This window comes from Octodon degus, unplaced genomic scaffold (assembly GCF_000260255.1).
Source record: "Octodon degus isolate 3935 unplaced genomic scaffold, OctDeg1.0 scaffold00235, whole genome shotgun sequence".
Classification (NCBI taxonomy): Eukaryota; Metazoa; Chordata; class Mammalia; order Rodentia; family Octodontidae; genus Octodon; species Octodon degus.
The window spans coordinates 2540582-2561872 of record NW_004524811.1 but is presented as its reverse complement, the minus strand read 5'-3'; the positions used below and the strand labels follow the sequence as shown (position 1 = coordinate 2561872).

General features: G+C 38.5%; 1 protein-coding gene across 1 annotated transcript in view; it reads right to left on the bottom strand.

Moving 5' to 3' along the window:
* Positions 1 to 5937: 5937 nt before the first annotated feature.
* Positions 5938 to 21291, bottom strand: part of Nipal1 (NIPA like domain containing 1) — a 26393-nt gene continuing 11039 nt past the window's right edge. The window contains exons 2-6 of the mRNA XM_004645676.2: positions 18940 to 19203; positions 16064 to 16120; positions 12429 to 12519; positions 8793 to 8953; positions 5938 to 8317 (exon numbers count right to left, since the gene is read on the bottom strand). Coding sequence (XP_004645733.2) covers positions 7689 to 8317; positions 8793 to 8953; positions 12429 to 12519; positions 16064 to 16120; positions 18940 to 19203 — 1202 coding nt within the window. The 3' untranslated portion in view covers positions 5938 to 7688. The remainder of the gene's footprint in view (positions 8318 to 8792; positions 8954 to 12428; positions 12520 to 16063; positions 16121 to 18939; positions 19204 to 21291) is intronic.

The window sequence follows — 21291 nt, the reverse complement described above, 5'->3', positions numbered from 1 at the left end:
AAAGCAACCACTAGCGAATGCTGGAGACACTGTGGGGAGAAAGGAACCCTTTACCACTCACTGTTGTTAGGAGTATACACTGGTACAACCATTATGGAAATCAGTGTGGAGACTCCTCCATACACTAGAATTAGAGGTCACATTTGAGCCAGTTATTTCACTTCTTGCTATCTTTTTTTTTATGAGCAGAATATATTTATTGAGAGAAAGAAAGCTCCTGTCCAAGAGAGGGACAGGAGGGTGGCCCGAGTGGGTAGTTCCCCGACTTCTTGCTATCTTCCCAAAGGAATTAAACACATTATACTGCAGCTATATAAGTTTACCTATGTTTATAACAGCACAGTTTGTAATAGCTAAATCTTGAAGATAACCCAAATGCCTATCAACCAATAAGTGGATAAGAGATATGGGGTTGTTTTATACACAGCCATCAAGAAGGATAAACTTAGGGCATTTGTAGGTAAATGGATTCAACTTCAGATCATACTGTTAAGTGAAATGCATCGGACACACACATGTAAGTATCACTGTCTCTGTGGTGTGAGACACTGAAAGTGTAGCTAAGAACCAAAATGTTATACAGATATTGTGAAATAGGAAGAAATTATTCAGAAGGAAAGGAGAACTAGGGAAGGGGAAGGGGAAAAGTTGGCAGGGAAAAGAAGGAAATGAGAAAAGGACAAAATGGCAATTAAGTTCTGTAAAAATGAAAAAAAGGAGGGAAAGAAGGGTTGAAGGAAGAGAACATGATGAAAGAAGGGATTAAGATATACCATGTGCAGGTACAAATTCCCTATGATGAACATGATCATGATGCATATCTAAACGGAACCAATGAACTTAATAGTAATAGTAATAATAAACCTGCTTAAACCTAAGAAACAAGAACTACCCCAACCACAGCATGTGTATACAACCTTGGAGAACTCTTAAGAAATATCTCTGAAGTTGGTATGGACTTACAAGATGTGAGGTCTTGGAGTAGATCTGTGGTTTTCAAACCCACCTACATACTCAGATCACCTAGGGAGAGTTCACACAAAGGTGTTGTGTGGTCTCCACCCTCTGAGGTTGCTTAATTGGCCTAGGATGGACACAGCCATGGTCATTTTAAAAGAAACGAAAGCCTCTTCAGATGAAGGTAATATGCAGCCAGGGCCAAGAATCACAGTGGGAGATACAGTACTTTGTGTTCGGGTTTACTCTGCAGTGAGGCTTCTTGCGATATTTACTGAAAGGTAGAACAAAGGGAGGAAATACTTCATCTGTGCTTGATGATTAACAGCGTCTCATCATGCAACCATCCCAGGCTAAGGAGTATAGCTCAGTGGTAAAGCACTGGCTGAATTTGGGTTCAACCTCTAGCATCACAAAAACAAAAATTTCTCCACAGGCTACCTGTGCTAACATCATCCTGTGCTTTAGCCTGCATGTCTGCCATCTCACAGGTGGACAACAGTTAAAAGCAATGCGGCGGCCGCTGGGGTAGCTATGGTATCAGAGAGAGCAGAGGAAATGCATTGCTTGGCTACCAGATGCTGCAAACCAGGTTGGGAGCTTGCAGCTTAGCCTCACTTGATTTTAGCAGAACCAGGTCTCTGGAGGAAAACTGTTAGGGTGCTGAGGCTGTCCAACATGCAGAAAGCCAGGACACCTTAGGAAAAGACGAGAAGGTCAAATATTTATAAAAAAAATATTTGTCATTTTATGTAGTCTGCTATTTGATTGATGAAAAATTTTTATTTTATTTTATTTTAGGGAAAGGTCTACAGGGTGTTCAGGGTCTCACTACTAGATCAGATTTATAGTGATTCACCTGTTTACAGCCTCCCAAGAGCTGGGATTACAGGCACATGCCACCATGCCGTCTCAATTGCTATCTCAGCGCGCCCCGGGGGTGGGGCTGGAATGGCAGGCCTGGGGATCGAACCCCTGGTCCCTGCACCTGCTAGCAGGCACTTTAATCTGCTGAGCTATTTGGGAAGCCCTGATTGATGAAATTATGAGTTTATTTTGGATGGCTGTCAGCCTTGTTTTGGTGTTTGCTTAGTAATAAAATTGTATTTATGTCTGCTTAGCTACATATTGTAGCTCATTCTGTTCTCTGATTGTTAATCATCCCCTTTCAGAATCACTAGTGGCTGAGCTATTTGCCTGTCCATTGCTCAGATACTGTAGAAGCAGAGTGTGTTCATTTGTGGATACCTACTCCCTCCACTCCAGCTACTCCCATTCAGCAAAATAGTAATATAGTGCTTGATCTTGTTTGACCAGTTCCTCCACCCTTTTCATTTTCCCTTTGCTTCAGGCTAATCTTCAATCAGTAGGTGTTTTCCCATGAGTGGAACTCTTGAGTATAACCTGAATTGCATCAAATTCCTTAAGTCTGTCTGCTTCTAAACCAGTTTGGTTCTCACAGTGAGAGGCCACCGTCGCGCTGTTCGTGCTCGTGCTCTCTGGCCCAGTAAACTCAGTCCAGGGACTTCTCTTTGCTGAGTGTTGAACCAAGAATCACTGCATCATTTACTGCACAGCATTACTCGGTAGTTCTAAAAATTAAAACCGGCAGAAAATTTTGCTTTTTTATTTTTCTGTGCATGGAAAATTACTTTGAAGGAATTAAACTCAACCAAGGTAATCATGGTAAATAAAACCTTATTGCATTCTGTCCATAGGAATTTTCTATTTCCTCCAAGGTGTGTTCACTGTAACCTAGCTTTACAACTACATAGAAAGAGAGAGCTCTTTCATTAAGATACAATTTAATTTAAAACTTTTGGCAATATGATGAAATATTAACAGTGAAAACAAAGGAAAAACTAAATGAGCGACAGCCATGCTGAGCTGGATGACTATTTTGCCCATTGCTGTTCCATGGAAAGTTTGTTTTATTGGGTGTAACTTATGGATTGTTCTGAAATTTACTTTCTGAATGTCTGCTAGGCACAGTGCAGGAAGGAACCACTACCTCAGAGCCGCTAATGGTAGTGCAGGGGCCTTCTCCATAGAGAGAACCTGTACTGGTTTCTATGGTTGTTGAGTCACATATAAAAGACATTTTTAAAGCAGTGGCCAGACTTAGACTCACTTTTAAAGCAGCTGGCCTAGGCTGAGGTATGTTTTTTATTGGCAGTCAGGAGCTCCTGGGTACCATGGAGAACATAATCTGGCAAGGAAATGTGGGAACAGGAATGGGAGGAATTCTGGGGACATGACATCAGAGCATGGCTCCCTGGACTCGACTACTAACCTAGCCTGTTTTGCTAGTCAGGAGTTTGCTAGGGTCTGTACCATATGTGGGTGGGTATGAAGGAGATATTATTTATGTTCTTACAGGTGTTCTTGTGAAGAAAGCTGGTGTCAGGCCTTGTGGCCTGAAGGCTGGACCAGCGCCTGCAGCTGTGAGAAGTGACTCCGGGAGATGATGACCTGACAGCTCCCAGGGCAGGTCGTCTGCAGAGACCCTGGCTCTCCACTGCCAAAGGACTACACATAAAACCTAAAATGCTGCCAAGGACAAGGTTTTCTTGTACACTGATAGTATTGATATTTAATTTTTGCCAAAGAAAAAAGGTCTTTTATGAGTTATAACTGAGCAGGGAGGTGGGGCAAAGGTGGCTCAGGCAGTCAGCTCTTTTAGAAAGTATTTTTGTTTTAGCAGAACCAGGAATTGAACGCTGGCCCTTATGCTTGCCAGAGAAGTGCTTATTCTACTGAGCCATCTCCTGGCCCCTAGAAAGTGTTTTTTAAAACAGGTTTTTAACTAGAAAAAATATGATGCTCCTCTATAAAACTACAATTTAAGAGTCTCTGTAACCAAAGAATACCTCCTAGTGGCTTCCTGTGCGCTCCAGCCAGGTTGCTGGCCTGGTGGTTTGCTGTCCAAGTGCACAGTAGACCCCACCTGACTTCTCCACTTTTGTGGGGCTAAGCAGCGGCAAGGCTGGGCTGCTGAGCCTCATTCGGGAGCTAAATCGCTGTGGTTCTTTATGTTTTGCATATTTACAGAACGTAGGAAAAGAAGGGCTATAGGATATGCATAAAAGGCTTTTTTGTAGCTGGACAATTCATCGCTATGAATTGGAAACAAGGGAGTTGTTCTCAAGAACAAGCAGGAGTTCAGGCCAAACCAGGGAAAACAGCTATTTACAAGGCATTCACATTGCATCAGGTATTCTAGGTAATTTAGAGATGATTTAAAATTGGAAGATGGGGCTGGGGAGATGGCTCAGTGGAATAAGCGCTTCCCTGGCAAGTGCAAGGCCTGAGTTCAATCCCTGGTTCCGCCAAAAAAAATAAAATAAAATAAAATAAAATTGGAAGGTACATATAGCTTCTACCCAAATCCTATGCTATTTTACATAGAGGACTCGAGTACCTGCAGGTTCTGGTATCTATAAGGTGGTCCTGGAATGAATCCCCCATTGATATCAATAGATTACTACACTTTCTTCTTTACTAAGTCATGGGGAGGTTTCATTCTACTGACTGCTTTTACCTTCCATCTTGCACAACACACTTACCACAGGCTGAAACAGTTTCTTTTATTCAGATGCCAAATCCACTCTTATATAAGAGATGGTTTGGAGGATAGCTTTCTAAAAACAAATTTCAATTTTAAGGAAAATGAAAAAGCAAAATTAACTTCAGTATAGTTTTTTTTTTTTTTTTTTAACTCTGAGGCTTTCTTAATCCCAAAATAAGGATATTTTTGCCACTACATATACTGAAATGTCCATAAATTTCCCAAAGCACAATTAAACCACACTATTTTATTGCAAATGCAAAATACACAAAACATGTAAAATCTGTACTCTTAAAATGAATATAAACATTTGAAAAATATAAAATTTCCTAAATATAATTTAACAGAAATGAGAACATGTCACATGTATTAACATAAATTACTTTTAAACATAGTTTGTTGAAAGGTAAAATTAGCATTTAGTTCAGTTTTACTGGATTTAAGAAAAAATATTTTTGTTGGACTATCCTATCAGTACTGGTAGTACCAGGACGGAATTCACTTTCACTTCCATGATATAACAAATTGAGAAAAGACTGGGGACTTATGAAACCTGGCATTGTGCAGTCCTCACATCTCTAGTAACAAGACTGTAAAAAGTAACATTGATTTAAGGAGAACTGAGTTGATCAAGTGCCTATGAAATACTGGGAATGATACAAAGTGTTTTCCATGTAATAGTTTTTTAAAAATGGATGTGCAGTTTTCTGCGCAGGCACAATTTTATAACCCTTCAACAGCATGGTTCTATTTGGGAAAATAGATTTACAAACATTTTAAGACTTTTAATGCATATGCCCACTGCTAACTTGTTTTTAATCTTTTATTTATTTGGTTCGGGTCTCACTCCCAGCTCAGAGAGACCTCCCGTCTCAGCCTCCACAGCGCATGCTCCACCATGCCCAGTTTCTGGGGCCAGCACGGCATGTGGTACTGGGGATGGAATCTGGGTACTTGTGTTTGAAAGGCATTTTCAAGTATTTCATTGTTTTCCCACATACTACAGCTCAAATTTGTTTCAGTCCTTCTCCTGTGCAAGTGTGTCAGCACCAGTTCACTTCCTAATCTAAGGTATACACTGATCTTTGTGTTCCAAGTAACCTTGATCTGGGCACAACGTGCCAAGGGCAAAACTTGACATCTAAATTATCAAGTAATGAATGATATTTACTAAACATGTAAAAGTTGAATTTCTCGGAGTGGAATACTACCACCACACTCTTAGGTTAAATGTCAAACATGTCAGGAAATTCCTTGCCAACTTGTCCTGGGGAAACAAATAAAGTTCTCAATACTCAGAAAAACATTTTAAAAACTCTAGAGTTTGCAAATACTTCTTTTTAAAGAAGATGCTTCCCCAAATTTGTGTTCATAGCTTATATATCTGATATACAAATGAAAAGAATCACCAGTCAAGAGAGTATACATGTATTTATCCTGCAAGATCAAGCCATTGATCTTCCATGGATAATCAGTTTACAAAATCTTAGAATTCCTTCACTTGTGCTCACCACTGAACTATGCTAAAGACTCCAACAGCAGCTGAAGGCTTCACTGTAGTTTTGGATGGTCACTGTGAACACCACTCATCATTCAGCAGAGTTGTGTAAATACTGAGGTCAGTTTAACAGAATTCTGAATGGCAGACTTTATTATCATTATCCTGGGTAGGCTTGACTTTGCTCAAAAACAAACAAATAAACAAGCAAAACCAAACTAACATTAGAGGTTACAGTAAAATACAATCCAGTCAATTTAAAACTTTCTTTTTGGTAGATTTGTTTTGACACAAATTTAGTCTAGATATATGATAGCAAATTTCCTTCCTATAATACCAATAGGTGACAGGAAATCTGCCTATAAAGTTCACCAAAAATCTTATTCCTGCCATGAATCTGGAATGAAAAAATTTATATGAATATTTTAATGTGAAAAGATACCTCTTGTAGTAGCCTCTGAGTTCTTAACTATTTTGTTTTCCTAGAAGTTCATTCTCCTTCACACTCTCCTTGAACACAGTATCAGTAGTTGTATGGAAAAACGTGGCCAGGATGAATTTAACAGGAAAAGATATCTGCCTACTTATAGTGATGGGAAATGCTTATTTTGAAAAGTCAGTAACCTATTTTAATTTCCTTATTAAGGGTTACAGCACCAAATTTCAAGAAAACCATTAGGATTTCTTAAGTTTGTTCTTTTTTTAAAAAAAAAAAACAAAGATTTTTTCCAGTTGTTTCCAAACCACAATGGGAAATCTATCCCTTTGGGATAAATATTTGAGAAAAATTAAAGTGGACCAAAAGATAGTAATTATTTCACAAGAATATTTGTGAACAAGAAAAGTAACCTATTGGATAATAAAAGAATGAGACAAAAGAAATATAAATAACTTTAAAGTTGAATTCACTTGGACTTTCCCAGAATGTTAATTTTGCCTGATACCATCCAGATTGGTGCTTAAAGAACCTGTTCTTTGTTATGTGTGTTTTTGTGAGAATTTGTTTCCATTATCTGAGGTCTGAAGTACCTTCATCCTTGCTCCATCCTCCCCCTTTAATTGGTAATAAAGTCTTACACTATCTGAATAATCCAGTTTATGTCTTCACTGTTGGGTGTGCTTGTTCATTCTAGCCCACTGAAGTGCAGATTCTGAAAGCAGGTCTTTTTTTTTTTTTTTTTCTTTAATACTCTGCCCTTTAGTTTTCCAGTTTAAAAAGGGGAAAGTTGCCAAAGGGATAATAAATTAACAGTGTTCTCCCTTCTCAGTGGGATCATGATTCACCAGAGCTGGTGAACCTGCTTATCAGAACACAGAAAACTTGGCCTGTAAATTGCTCCAAATCTCAGACTTGCCACGGAGGAAATGGGGCACCACCTGGCTAAGTCAAATCTTCTGTAGTGAGAAGAGATTATGCTCAGACAACTATAACTCCTTGACTTCTTTTATGTTTATGCAATATTTAAAGTTGTGCAGAAATGGAAAGATGCAGGAATCTAGAAGTATATCAGAACTTGATGTTCAGATTTGATGGCCCAAGAAGAACTTTTCTTTATTTGGCTTCACATTTAAAGTGTTATAATTTTAAAAATACCTATTTTCCAAATAGTAATTCTAACAGTTAGTCTTCCTTCTCCTCTCAAAATGTCTTAAGTTGGTGAAAATTTAGGATTTGCAGAGTCTTTGATCATCTGTCCTGCTAAACAAGGTAATGTCATCTTCATATCCGTCTGTTGAAAAGTCTACATTCTCTAATAGCATGTAATTGTTCTCATTGGCATTTGGAGAAAGGACTTTTTCCTTAGCAGTGGACGTCAGGTCACTCCAGGTAATGTCAGTATTTTTAAAAGCATGCAGAAGGAAGATGCCATTGATAATGGTGAAGAACCCACTCAAGGTGCCGATGATATCTCCAGCTTTCATGCCGTACCACTCTTTGAATAAGATGGCTGAGCAAGTCACTACCATGGATGTGAAGAACACATAATAAATAGGAGTCACTAGAGATGTATTAAACATGTCCAGTGCTTTGTTGAGATAGTTAATCTGTGTTGTTACTGAAAGCACAAGGACAGCCAGCAAAATAAAGACCAGGGGATTCTTGTAAATTGGCTTGTGGGCTAGTAGTTCCTTAATGGCAATTCCCAGGCCCTTGACAGAAGAAACTGAAAATGCTCCAATCAAAGAACAGATTGAAATGTAGACCAGTATATTGGTCTGCCCTTTCTTGGGAGCTACAATTAAAATCAGCACCAAGGAGATCACAGTTATGATCACAGCAAAGGAGACAAATCCTGTTAAAGAGAGAAAAGAATTCTACTTAGGAAAATGTTAATTTTCAGAAAACATTGTTCCTTTAAGAGCAAAGGTATTTAGAAATAGAAGATTAAATTAAAAACAGTAATATTCTATTGGATAGTTCTCATTTTATAAAAGGCTTTTACAAACACATCATTTGAATCCTGTCAATACTGTTAGGTCACACAGGTACTGCCATTTACATTTCTATTTAGGTTGTAAGTACCAAAACTTTCACCATAAACCTTACGTCTCTACCCTGCCATCTCTCCCTTTCATTACCTAGAGGGGCAGCATGGGCCCAGAAATAAATTCCTTTACTTTTTTGTAAACTTTGTAGTAAACAAATTTTACTGTGTCTCACAATCTGCAGTCAGACTTGTCCAAGCCCTATTAGTATATTATTACAACTATCACTTGATTAGGAGAGAAAGAGGAGCAGCATTAGAATGTTTAGGTGGACTCGCAGACCTGGGTCTCTCAATTTCATTTCCATGTCGTGCAAAGAAGTGACTTCCTCTTCTTGTGGAGCGTGGATAACCATCACAGTCGACCCCAATATACTTAAAATGCAGCCTATTTTCCCATGAATGTTCAAGTGCTCGTTTAAAAAGTAGGAAGACAATATTGCACTGTGGGGAGAGAAAAAAATTAAAATCATCATGATTCAGTCACCTTTGATTTCACAGCAGCTCAGAAATCATACTGTGGCATCCTCATAAGTTGACCTGAATATGCGACATGACACTGAAAAGGCTGGGTGAGTGACACTCAGAATGAGGGCCAATCACCTCTGCTGCATGGCTTTTACATCTGAAGAGCTATCAGACACTTAACACTCCTGTCATCTTCCCAAGATCTGCTAAGAGGCTCTGCTCATTTGCAACTATCCCATTTCTCCTATAAAGCCATGCAAATAAAAGATTTTTCACATCTTACTGGCATGGTACAGATTAAGTATCCCTTATCTGAAATACTGGGGACCGAAGTATTTCTGATTTTAGATTTTTTTTTTCTGATTTTAGGAATATTTTCAAATACATAATGAGATATGTTGGGGGAAGGAACCTAAATCTAAATATATAATTTTTTATGTTTCTTGTATACCTCATATACATAGCTTGAAGTAGGTTTACACAGTATTTTTGGCATGCCTGTTTTACTGAAATCTGAGATAGATATGGAAGTGTGAAATTTTCCACTTGTGATATTATATCCGTGCTCCAAAATTTGAAAAATTTGGAGCATTCTAGATTTTCAGATTATGGGTGCTCAATCTGTACACTCATAATATATGCCCATAGAAGTTTCATAAAAAACAATATATAAGCTAAAGATTTACTCAGTTCAGGGGTGATACGTAGCTAGTATGTGTAAGCTCTCTCATTCAGATTATCAAAATATTGGAATATTTTCATACCCTGCTAGTGCCTTGGTACTTTCGCATATCCGTGTCCCCAATCCTTTGGTTGTCGTGCGCTGGCCTCAGGAAACTCTGGATTAACCCTCCCAAAGTACATGTTATGGTTTAGATCTGAAATATTCCCCTCAAAATGAGTTGAAGTCTTAGTTCCCGGTGCAACGATGGCCAAGAGGTGGGAACTTGGAGAAGCGAGCTGATTACGGGCTACTACCTCATCAGCAGACTAACGCATTGCTAGGCTCTTGGGTAAAACGAGCTATTGGGAGGTGATGGACACTGAAGGAGAAAGTATATCATTAGGGGCAGGTTGAAAGGTATATTTCATCCCTGGTGCCCTCACCTCTGGCTACTTCCTGGCGGCCATGAAAAGAGCAGCTTTACTCCACCATGTGCTCCTTGCCATGACATTCAGTCCTGTCAGGGTCCTAAAGCAATGAGGCCAGACATGGTGGTACACACTTGTAATCTCAGCATTCAGAGGCTGAGGCAGGAAGATCACTGAGTTTGAGACCACCCTGGTTTACATAGTGAGTTCAAGGCCAACCCGAACTATATAGCAAAAGAACAAAACAAAACGAAAGAGCAATAGGTTCAGTGACCATGGCTGAGGCTTCCAGATGCCAGCCTCCTTCTATGTCTGCTCTGACCTCCCAGGAACACAAACTTGGTGCCTCTTCAGCCTGAGATGGGGAGTAGTCGCCAAGTGCTTTCTTGGAATTGTCCTCATGTGGCTACTTGTGGGATGGTGCCTTCAGTGAATACTAAAACTACTACTATGTTATTTATTCATTTTAAAGACAAGAGTTCTGTATGGTTTAAGTGTATTGCCTTCTTTAATTCTCAGGGACAAAAAAATTTTATAATGAGTATAAATAGAAGTGAGTAGGCTTGGGCCAGCAAGATAGCTCAGTGGACTATGAGCCTGCTTAGGCAAGCACAGGGACCAAGGTTTGATACCTGGCACCACATGCCACATTGGCCCTGCCCGTGCACACTGAGCCAGTCACCGAGATCAGGCATGGTGGTGCATGCATGTAATCCCAGTGCTGGGGAGGCTGAGACTCTACCAAACACATTTTTTAAAAAAGAAGTCAGTAAGTCAGTAGGCTCAATCATGAGTTTTCTGGGAGAGGCTGATGTGAATGGAAATGAGAAAGACAGGAAGGTAGCTTAGCCACACAAGAGTTCATGGCCTCACTGAACACACTCATTTGGGTTCATAACATACATTAACTCAGAAAAATCAACTGCACATACTGCACTAAAAGAAACTACTGGGGATACAAACAAAGGTATCTAGAGGACACTTAAGAATTTTAATGAGAACTGAAATTTAGTCCAAACTGCTTTTTAAAGTTCTCCAATCACTACAGTCATCAATCACTGTGATCATAGAAGAAATTAAAAGGACTCTGGCTATGTATTCTGGTGAGAGATATAAAAAACAAAAATAAAACTCTGCTAGGATTCACTGAGTCACAAATATAATACAATTGCTCTATATGAGCAAGAAACCACATCCACTGTCACAGTGTTAACAAAAATGTTTAGACTTCCCATTTCTACAGCCATTTTTTTATTGTCTAGGCAAGTGTTCTACCATCAAGCCCATGCCTAGTCTAAGAAAAAAAATTCTATCCCCATTTTACAGAGTAAGATTCAGTGACCTGTCCAAAGCTTTTCAGGAGTCTCAGAAAAATTTTAGGTCTTTTGTGGTGCTGTCAGAGGTCAGGTTGGAGTGACCTTTTTGTTTTGAGGAAAATATATATTTTTTCCCTGAAAATAAGACCTAGCTAGAAAATAATCAGCCTTGAAAACCATTAGCCCCAATCACCCTTTCCTTGCCTTATCTGCCATTACAACTCTTTTGCTCAGTGGCTGCTCTGTAAGGCAGGTGAGCCAAGCATAGGCTGCTTGACTTTTGACTTGTGGTTTTCAAGGCCAATGACTTTCCTGCGAGGTCCATTTTTCAGGGAACCACGGCAGCAATATGCTTCTTCTAGCTTAAGTGTCCCATGATATTTTTTTCCATAATTTTATTGAGAAACAAATAGCAATGAGACAGTTTCAAACCAAGTTGGTAGGAGAGTTTCAATAATTAACACATTGCATACATTTTTCCTAGTGGTTAATTACTGTATAAGATGCAGACATGATATCCTATTTACAAACACTATTAGAACAAATCCCCCTATTCACTAAGAGAATGTAACTATGTATCTATCCTAATCATTTTGAATATACAGATACAAAATGGACATTCATCTGTATCCTCTTTTTTTGTTCAGTTCTGTTATTTGAATATTATAGGTGTGTTAACTCAGCAAATATTCTAAAAGAGTCCAGTAGTCCATAATAGTATTGGGTCTTCCGCTTGACTGGCAATGTCAGAAATTGTTGACCTGAGTCCCCGATAGCTCAACATAACAGCATGTCTTTACTTCTTTTACTTTGTTTTCATACTTTTCTGCTGGATGGTTAAGACCAAGGTAAAGCAGGACCTATGCAACAAGAGTTGTAGCTTTTGGGTCTGGGCTGTGACTCATCCACATGGCTGACACTGACAAAGGTTCTACAATCTGAGGTACAGGACCTCAGGATAAATCCTGAGGGGATTTCACTGACCTTTTGTCCCATGATATTAAAATACACAACAGAAGCCACACTCCTTACCACTCACCTACCTTATGAGAACACTCAAGGCACCGAGAGGGGTGACCAAGGTGGCAGGGGCAAATGCATATGCTGCAAAATTTGCAGCCTCTCCTGCTCCCACTGGAAAGCAAGCAGAAGTATTAAGGTACATGATTAATTTACTTACTGGAAGAGAAAACCAAATGACCCTTGCAAAGCCATGGACCTTATCTCAATGACACTGAAAGATCTAGCTAAAAGGGATGATGTGCCAGGTAATCTTTTTATCTATCTATCTATCTATCTATCTATCTATCTATCTATCTGTCTATCTGGAATAGGGTATCGCTACACAGCTTGGACTTGTAGCGATACTCCTGTATCAGCCTCTCCAGCACTGGGACTACAGGTGTGTGCCACCACACCATTTCTGGGCTGGCACAGCATGCCTGGGGTTCCAGGGCTGGCATGGCATGTGGTACCGAGGATTGAACTTGGGACCTTGCCAGGCAGATGCTTAGACTACCAAGCTATCTCCCAAACCCTCATTCCAAATAATCTTAATTGTCAGGTTGGTTGGATTAAGAAGACTCCTATAGAGGTGAGCAGGTCATGAGAGTACTACACTCATCAGTGGATTAATCCATGGATACTCAATAGCTGAGTATGCTGTGGAAGGTGGGGCTCAGTCGGACATTGGTCACTGAGGGTGTGCTTTGGAAGATGTATCTCTCCAAGGAAACACTCTTCTCCTTGGCACTCCTCTGCCAAACCCTTCTACCATGGCGTTTCTGCTTAGGGACCAGCTAATCACAGATTGAACCCTCCAAAACTATAAGCCAAACAAATTTCTCCTCCTTCACTTTATGATGCTAGCTATTATGTACTACTGATGAAAAGTAGACAAATAATTTAACCTTATTTTTTAAATAGAAGGTAGGAGAAGATTGGTATGAAGAGATTCAGATAAGGTATTATTTGCCTGGTGATATAAAAACTACCAAAGACTGATAAATATACATTTGAAATGACTTTCAAGAGACATTTTAATTACTTGAATAATGAAAACATATTTGGTCACTCTGATAGAATTGAGCAGAGGTGGCTTTGGAGGAAGCAAGGAACTAGCCTATTTTTTCAAGAATATCTACTGTCTCACAAATTAACAGCAATAAGGAATTTGTAAAATTAAAACACTTTGTGGATATCTGGTGTCTAGGTGGGAGACAGTGAGGGATCCCAGTAAAGCCAGGCATGTTTGAATTGCAGATGAACTACAACTAAGTAACAGTATCTATGCTACTCAAGAAGATCCAAGCAGCTCTTGTAAAATCATAATCATGTGCTCCTTTTGACTGTAGTCCTGTTTTTTTTCTTTATATTTTTGTATTTTAGAAACTCTAGACTTACTAGAGTGAGGGAAATCCTTCTAACAACTGGGCTGTTGTATGGGAGCCAAACTGTTCCACAGATCACAACTGGACGCTTGCCCAGGGAATGCAGCACTACACGTTGGCAAACTGCACCAAGCAAACACTTACTGAAGAGAGAAAAAAGAACCCTATCTTCCCTTTCTTTGGTCACTCCCCCACCCCCAATTTATACGGGTACTGGCATTAAGAACATACCATAAAACAAATCTAAAACTGACAGAATAATTAGGAAGCTGCACTTGTAACGAGACCTGGAATTTCCTTTAAGTATTAAGCCTTTTTTGAATACTTAATATTATTTATATGTTGATATTAAAGATAGTAGTCTACCAAAACAGTGACCTTGTGATTAAATACCAATGTATTTGTAACTGGATAACTTTATAGTTTTACCTCTTTAATACTGGAACCACATTTTTTAACATGGTAAAAATAAAATTGTAAATGTAGACATAAAATGTTCTTGTAATATTTTCATTCTAAAGGAAATAGTCTATTTTCTCAAGAATACCTGTCTTGCAAATTAATAGCAACAAGGAATTTGTAAAATTGTAGAGGATCAGGAGATGAAAGTAAGAGAGGAAAAAGAGAATCACTCAGTATCTGTCTCAAATCTTCCCAGTATAGTTCTTGCCATTTTATTCAAATAAAATCAAAAAGTAGATGTGAAAATGTCTTTAGAACTAAAATTCCTATATAAATTTAAATTTATTTCCTTCCATGATTCCTTTTCTATTAAGGAAAGGATACCAAAGATCCTTCTTATAGTAAGATCTGACATATACTGAAGTACGTTATTTGTTTCTGGTTTTTTGAGACAGCATATTGTTGTGTATTTTAGATAGGCCTCCACCTCAGCATGCAGCGTAGACTGACCTCAAACTCATGGTGATCCTACTGCCTCAGACTCCCAAGCACTCCCAAGCGCTGGGATCGTAGGGGGCACCACAACATCTGTTATTCGTTTCTGGAAGTTTTATGAATTCTGACTGCAGAGGAAAATTATCTACAAGTGGTGTGAAACTACAATTTATGATGTCTTTTCTTTGGAAGTTTCAGACTTTGGATTTGAGAAAATTCAGAAGAGGACAGCAGGAAAGTAAAATCAGCAGAAATGGCCGAGAGCGCTAACGTGCCAGCTGTGTGGACCTCCACAGGCCTTTACAAAGTGCTTTCTAGCCTGCAAAGTCTGCTGGATCCTGAAAGCAAGTCTGGGAAGAGGGAGCATGCAAATCACCCGCGTCTTCTCCCAGTTTTTTCCAGCGCTACTAGCCAGAGATCCTTGGATTTATTCATGGATTTATTCATTTCCTGACAAGCAAAATGCACCCCTTCCAGAGAAAATCCGTAGTTAGGATAGTCATAGTCTCAGATTAGGAGATTGAGCAGTGTGGGAGGAAAGCACTTCTCTCAGTTCTTGTGGGAATAAAATATGAGGCGCTTGAGAGGAAGTACAGCATATCGGTACTGACTGGTGTTTAGGCAGCGTGGGAAAGAGACAGAAAGATAAAAGCAGTCTTTATTAACTCCGAAGACACGGAGAGGATCGAGGGCAGCTGGGGCAGAGCCTCCGGCCTGAGACAGAGAGTTGAGGAGTCTATGGACTTCTGTTAGGGGTGGAGTTTGAGGAGGAGGCCTAGAAATACCTGAGGAGCTGACCGGGTTCTTCCCTGAGGCAGTGGGAAAGGTGGGAGGAAACCGCACCCTGGGCTGGGCTGAAGAAGCGGGGAGGCTGTCTCTGGGAAGATGAGCTGCTGTTCTAAGGGCTTCAGCCATATTCGATGACCACCCTAATAATTCAGCCATTCATAGTAGGGCCAGAACCTATCAAATATCAACTGTTTTCCTTTATATTCGGTGACAGTATTGATCATACAAGGATTGCCTAAGAATGAAATGTAATATAATGTAATGTGTCATATGATATTCTATCCACATAAAATTTTAGACTTAAATTCCATTCTTATCGCAAAAGAAAAATTATTTAATGTTGAAAAAATTCATGTAGGGGTTCAATCCCTGACACCACAGGTTGCACCAGCCCTGCCCCCAGGTGTGCTGAGCTGGCCACTGAATCTTGGCATGGGGGTGCACGCCTTTAATCCCACCACTAGGGAGGCTGAAAACAGGAAGATCAGCATGAGTCCAAGCTGCATAGTGAGACCCTGCACCAAATACATTAAAAAAAAAAAATTCATGTAATATATTTATCATTTTACAAGCAAACTCTATTCTCACTATTCAGAACTTACTTGATAGTAATCCTGCCCACCATAGCCACTCCTTGAGGTAAGAATGCCCACCTTCTCCTAGGAAAAACAACAAGAAAAATTACATTTTCAATTAAGACAAGAAGGGTAGAAAATTGAGCAACAGCAAAGACACTAGATTATGTTGAAAAAGACAAGGCTCAACTAAATAAATCTGAAGTCTTTGGAGTTTTTTAGTCATTTTCAAAGTCTTTTAAAACTTACAGCATCTTTGATTTCTGCAGAATTTCTTTTCTCTGTATGAAACTGTATTTAATAATTGGGTTCTTTGTATATATGTTAGTCAGAGGTACAGACATAGATTATACACTGAATATTTTGTTTAGCCATGGTTAAAATAAAAAACCTATAAATCATAATTGCACTGATAACAAATGAGGAATTTATACTATTTTATCTTTTTGTTTTGCAGAACCAGGGTTGAACTCAGGACCTTGCGCTTGCCAGGCAAGCACTTATTCTCCTGAGCTATCTCCCCGGCCTCTCGAATGAGGATTTTAAATGAAAGAAGATACTTTGGATTAGTTAATACAAGAATAACAAACATTAGATACAGTTCACTACACATTTTTTTCCTTGACATAATGAATTTTCTGTCTAGTGTACTTACTGAAAAAGACAAAACCTTTCCTGGGATTGTCAAAAAAATTGTCAACTCACTACTGTCATGAGCAGTGACAGTACTACCTAAGACACTGTTATGTTAGCTTGCCAAATTAAGTTTTCTCTATTTTAATATACTTAACTAATTTTGACCTAGATGGTTTTCTTATAATTAAACAAGATATATAAGCTATACAGATTGTCTTGTGGAAGTAATTATCTACCTTTATTTAGGAAAATCTCATAAAATTTGCAAACGACTGAATAGAAATCATTAAATTATGGGATTACTGTACGGTGAGCATCTGGGGGAGTGCTAATGGAATAACATGTACTCACAGCTACTTACTATGTGCGTTTCTTTGCTCTTTTTTGATTTTCATTTATGAATTTTGTGAATTTGTTTACATACTTAGCTTATTTTCTGTCACGGTGCTAATTTTCTTCTTGAATGCAGTCATTCTTTGCATATGATGAAACTGTTCTTTTTCATACATTTTAGACTTTTTCTTCCAATATGTCACGTGCTTTTTAGTTTTGGTAAGGGTCTTTCCATACAGGAGCTATCTTGTCCATTTTTGGTCAATTTAAATAATAGCTTCCTTTAGAGGCAATAAATTCTTCCTTTATCTTTTTTTTTCAAAATTTTATTGATAAACAGCAATGAGACAGTTTCAAATCCAATTGGAAGTACAGTTTCAACAAATAACACACTGCATATATTCTTCTTAGTGGTTAATTGCTGTACAAGAAGTGGACTTGTGATCCTATTTACAAACACCATTAGAACAAATCATTCTATTCATTAAGAGAATGCAACTATATATCTATCCTAACCACTTGGAATACACAAATACAAAATGGACATTCATCTGTATACCCCATTTTTTCTAAGTTCCGTTATTGAATATTATAGGTGTGTAAACTCAGCAAAATATTCTAAAAGAGTCCAGTAGCCCATAATAGCATTGGGTCCTCTGTTTAACTGGCAATGTCAGAAATTATTGACCTGAGTCCCCCACAGCTCAACATAACAGCATGGCTTTATTTCCTATATTTCGTCTTCATACTTTTCTACTGGATGGTTAAGACCAAGGTAAAGCAGGACCTATGCAACAAGAGTTGTAGCTTTTTGGTCTGAGAAGGTCAGCTCTTCCTTTATCTTTATGAGAAAAGCCTTCTTTTAGGCTTATTACAAAACTATTTCATTTTAAATTTAACCCTAAACTCTCAGGGATTTATTTTCTTGAACAGTATAATGTATAAATCTTGTATTTCTTTTCTACTTTTTTCCAAACTGTCTCCATAATTTTAATGAAATAATTCATTTTTCTTCACTGGTCTGAAAAGTCACTTTAAAAAATCAGATGTTAAATGTTATGTGTATGTGGGTCTACCTGTTAAGTTTTTAATAATCTTTGTTATTTTATTAGTGTAATGCCAGGACTAAGCTATTTTAATTAATATAGCAGTATGGTATGTTTTATTTTCTAATGATGCGAGTCTCCCTCAAAAGTATATTTTTAGAAATTCATTTGTATAATGTTTAGTCATTTATTTTTTTCATATGGATCTAAAGTTTCAATGATAGTAACTTGATGAAAATGTATAGAAGATTCATAACGGAAGATAGTCGAGTAGAGCCTACTTGGCAACTGAAATTCATAATAACTTAAGTATATTGCTATCCATTCACTGATTTAATAATTATGCATTAAGTGCCAAATACTGTGAGCAAAGGTTCCTGCATTTAGGAATCTCCTATCAATACACAAGTAGACCTGTGCACAACAATAAACATCCCACGCACAACTACACCTAATTCCAGGAACAAGGAAGGAAACTGCTGATGATGGGGATCAGGTGCCAGAGAACTGCCCCAACAGGGTGGTCAAAGGAGGCCTTCCAGGGTAGTGGAATTGAACCCAAGGTCTGAAAGGTAGTCAGCAGAATGAAGGGCAGTGGGAAGAGTGTTCCAGGCACTGAGAAGAGACTTCAGTCTGGGAAAGGATTTGGGTTATTTCAAGAATGAGGGAAAAAAAGGTCACTGAGATGAGCACGTAAGAGGAGTCTGAGGAGGCATCAGGGGCCACTTTAGTAGGAGGTCAGAGACTGTGAGTGATATAGCTCTGTCAAGTAAGGAGTCACAGGCTAAGAAAAACAGACAGTTGATGATTACAATGGTGGCGCTGTGGACTCACAAGAGGATTGTTCTGTGGCTAGAAACTTCAATTCATCAGCTGTATGTTTCTTACCTGCTCTAGTAGCGCCCTTGCTGGCCAACTGCAAGAGGCCCTTCTTCTTTAGTATGAAGCTGGAGCCAATGCAAACACTGGAACTTATGGCCAGTAGCAAGCCCACATAAAGACTGTACTTGTTTTCTGTATTTGCTGATATGCTCAAGTTGGTTATGCTGGAATTCACATTTGTGTAGAGGACAGAAGCCAGCAGCTGTGACACATTACTGATGTCACACCAAGCTTGGGAGGAGTTCGGACAGACCAGAGATAGCATACAGCCTGGAGGCAGGAAAGAGAAATGTGAAGAATGCAAGGGATTAAGATGTGCTGAGTACATGTACCAGAGCCACACTATGAATCAATGTACAGTACTAATTTAAAAAATTTTTAAAAAGAGTACGAAAAAGGAATGCAAGAGACATACATTAATACTTACCTGTTTTCTGCAAGAAACAGAGACCTGAAGGGATGCTCTGAAATACTTATAGTGTGTTCAGGGATGTCTCTCACAGGCAATCCACAGGCCTATAGGTGTTTTTGACTTGGCTTTTTCTTAAACATGATTTTAAATTGTTTAAACTGATTTTTTTTTTTTTTTCGGAACCAGGGATTGAACTCAGGCCCTTGCACTTGCCAGGGAAGCGCTTATGCCACTGAGCCATCTCCCGGGCCCTTAAATTGATTTTTAATTGCTTAAAATGGTAGTCACCATTTTATTTTATTTTTTTATTTTTTTGTGGAACCGGGGATTGAACTCAAGCCCTTGTGCTTGCCAGGCAAACACTTATTCTACTGAGCCATCTCCCCATTTTAGAATGAGAGATGTCCTATAGAAGTCTGGAACTCTCTTGTAACTTGGCACTCTTGGGTTCCAGCACAAGAGTAATCCACGGGAGCCCCAAGCAGCTGTGCAGACCTGGTTTGTGCTGGTAATTCATCCCAATCTCCCACCTCTGCTTCACCCTTTCACATTATCAGCCTGTCTCTCAGAAAGCATAGTTATGATGCACAAATACAGACAATGCCCCAGAAATCCCGCTGGCTTATAAATCACCACATTACAGGAAACTGAGCTAACCCATTCAGTGGGTACAAACTGAGTGTTTCAGTAAAAGGGTTTAAAGTGAGTTTAATTTTCCTGAACACATTTCCCAAGAAAGACACTTTACAGGTCTACTAACCTATCTTCTCTTAAGCAAAACAAAATCTAATAGAAAAATCAATTTTTAAAAACCTTTAAAATTTGTATTTATTTATTTTTAATAATCTGTGTGTAGCACATAAAGCTTACTGTCTTTGTATAGAGTTGGTCCACCTACATGGCCCAACTTAATTGCCTTTACCCTCTTTGCCTCCCTTCTTCTCCCTTCTTTAGCCTTCCTCCACTTCGCAGGGTCCTTTCCCTTTGAGAAAGATAACCTTTTATTTTACTCTGTTTATATTTTGAGTTTCACATATAAATCAACACGATATTTAAACTTAGGTGTCTAATTTATTTCACTTAACATTATGGTCTCAGAGTGCATCTATTTTCTTACAAATGACTCAAGGTTAGCTTTCTTTTGAGCAGAGTACGCTATAAAAACATTTATTCCATAAATACTGTATTTTCTTTATCTGTTCATCAGTTGATAGATATATGGGCTGCTTGTCAGTACATGTTTTAAAGAATAAGACTCAAAAACGTATGCAACCCCACTAAATCATAATCGTGATTATAAATGCTTTGGAATTTTGAGGCAAATGATTTAAAATTCAAAATGAAGTATTTTACACTATATAAGACACTTTTTCTTATCTTTTTGCACTTTAAGAGATACTGTGACTAAATGGTCTACTGTCTGTTCATTTGTTTTTCTTTTCAAACAAAATTTAAATTCTCCCAATTTTAAATTACCCTAGTCAAAAAAGTACAAAGGAAAAGTTATCAAAGTACAACTGTGGAATTGAATGAAGAAAATGGCTTTATATCTGAGGAATCTGAAGAATGCTTCTGAACAACAGCAAAAGACCATTTGACCGAGTAATGCCCTAGGAACAAAACTTTTCATAAACATTATAAAGTTATCTGTATTTTACTCCTTCGTAAGCATTATAAAGTCATCTGAATACAAAGTTAGGGAACAACCATCCAGTTCTGGATGGGAAATGGTAAGATAATTTCAGTAAGAATTCCTGCAAATTTACACACACATTAGGCCTCCGTAATCTTGTTCTACCTTCTGTACATCTCATCCAAACCCCAAGAACAGAAAATGAGTATTTATATTTTTGTCAGTAAACGTTTCGCTTACAGTCATTCTTGAGACAACATCTGACTTGGCTTGCTAATGAATTCTACGGCCGGCCGCTGCCTTCATGTCACTT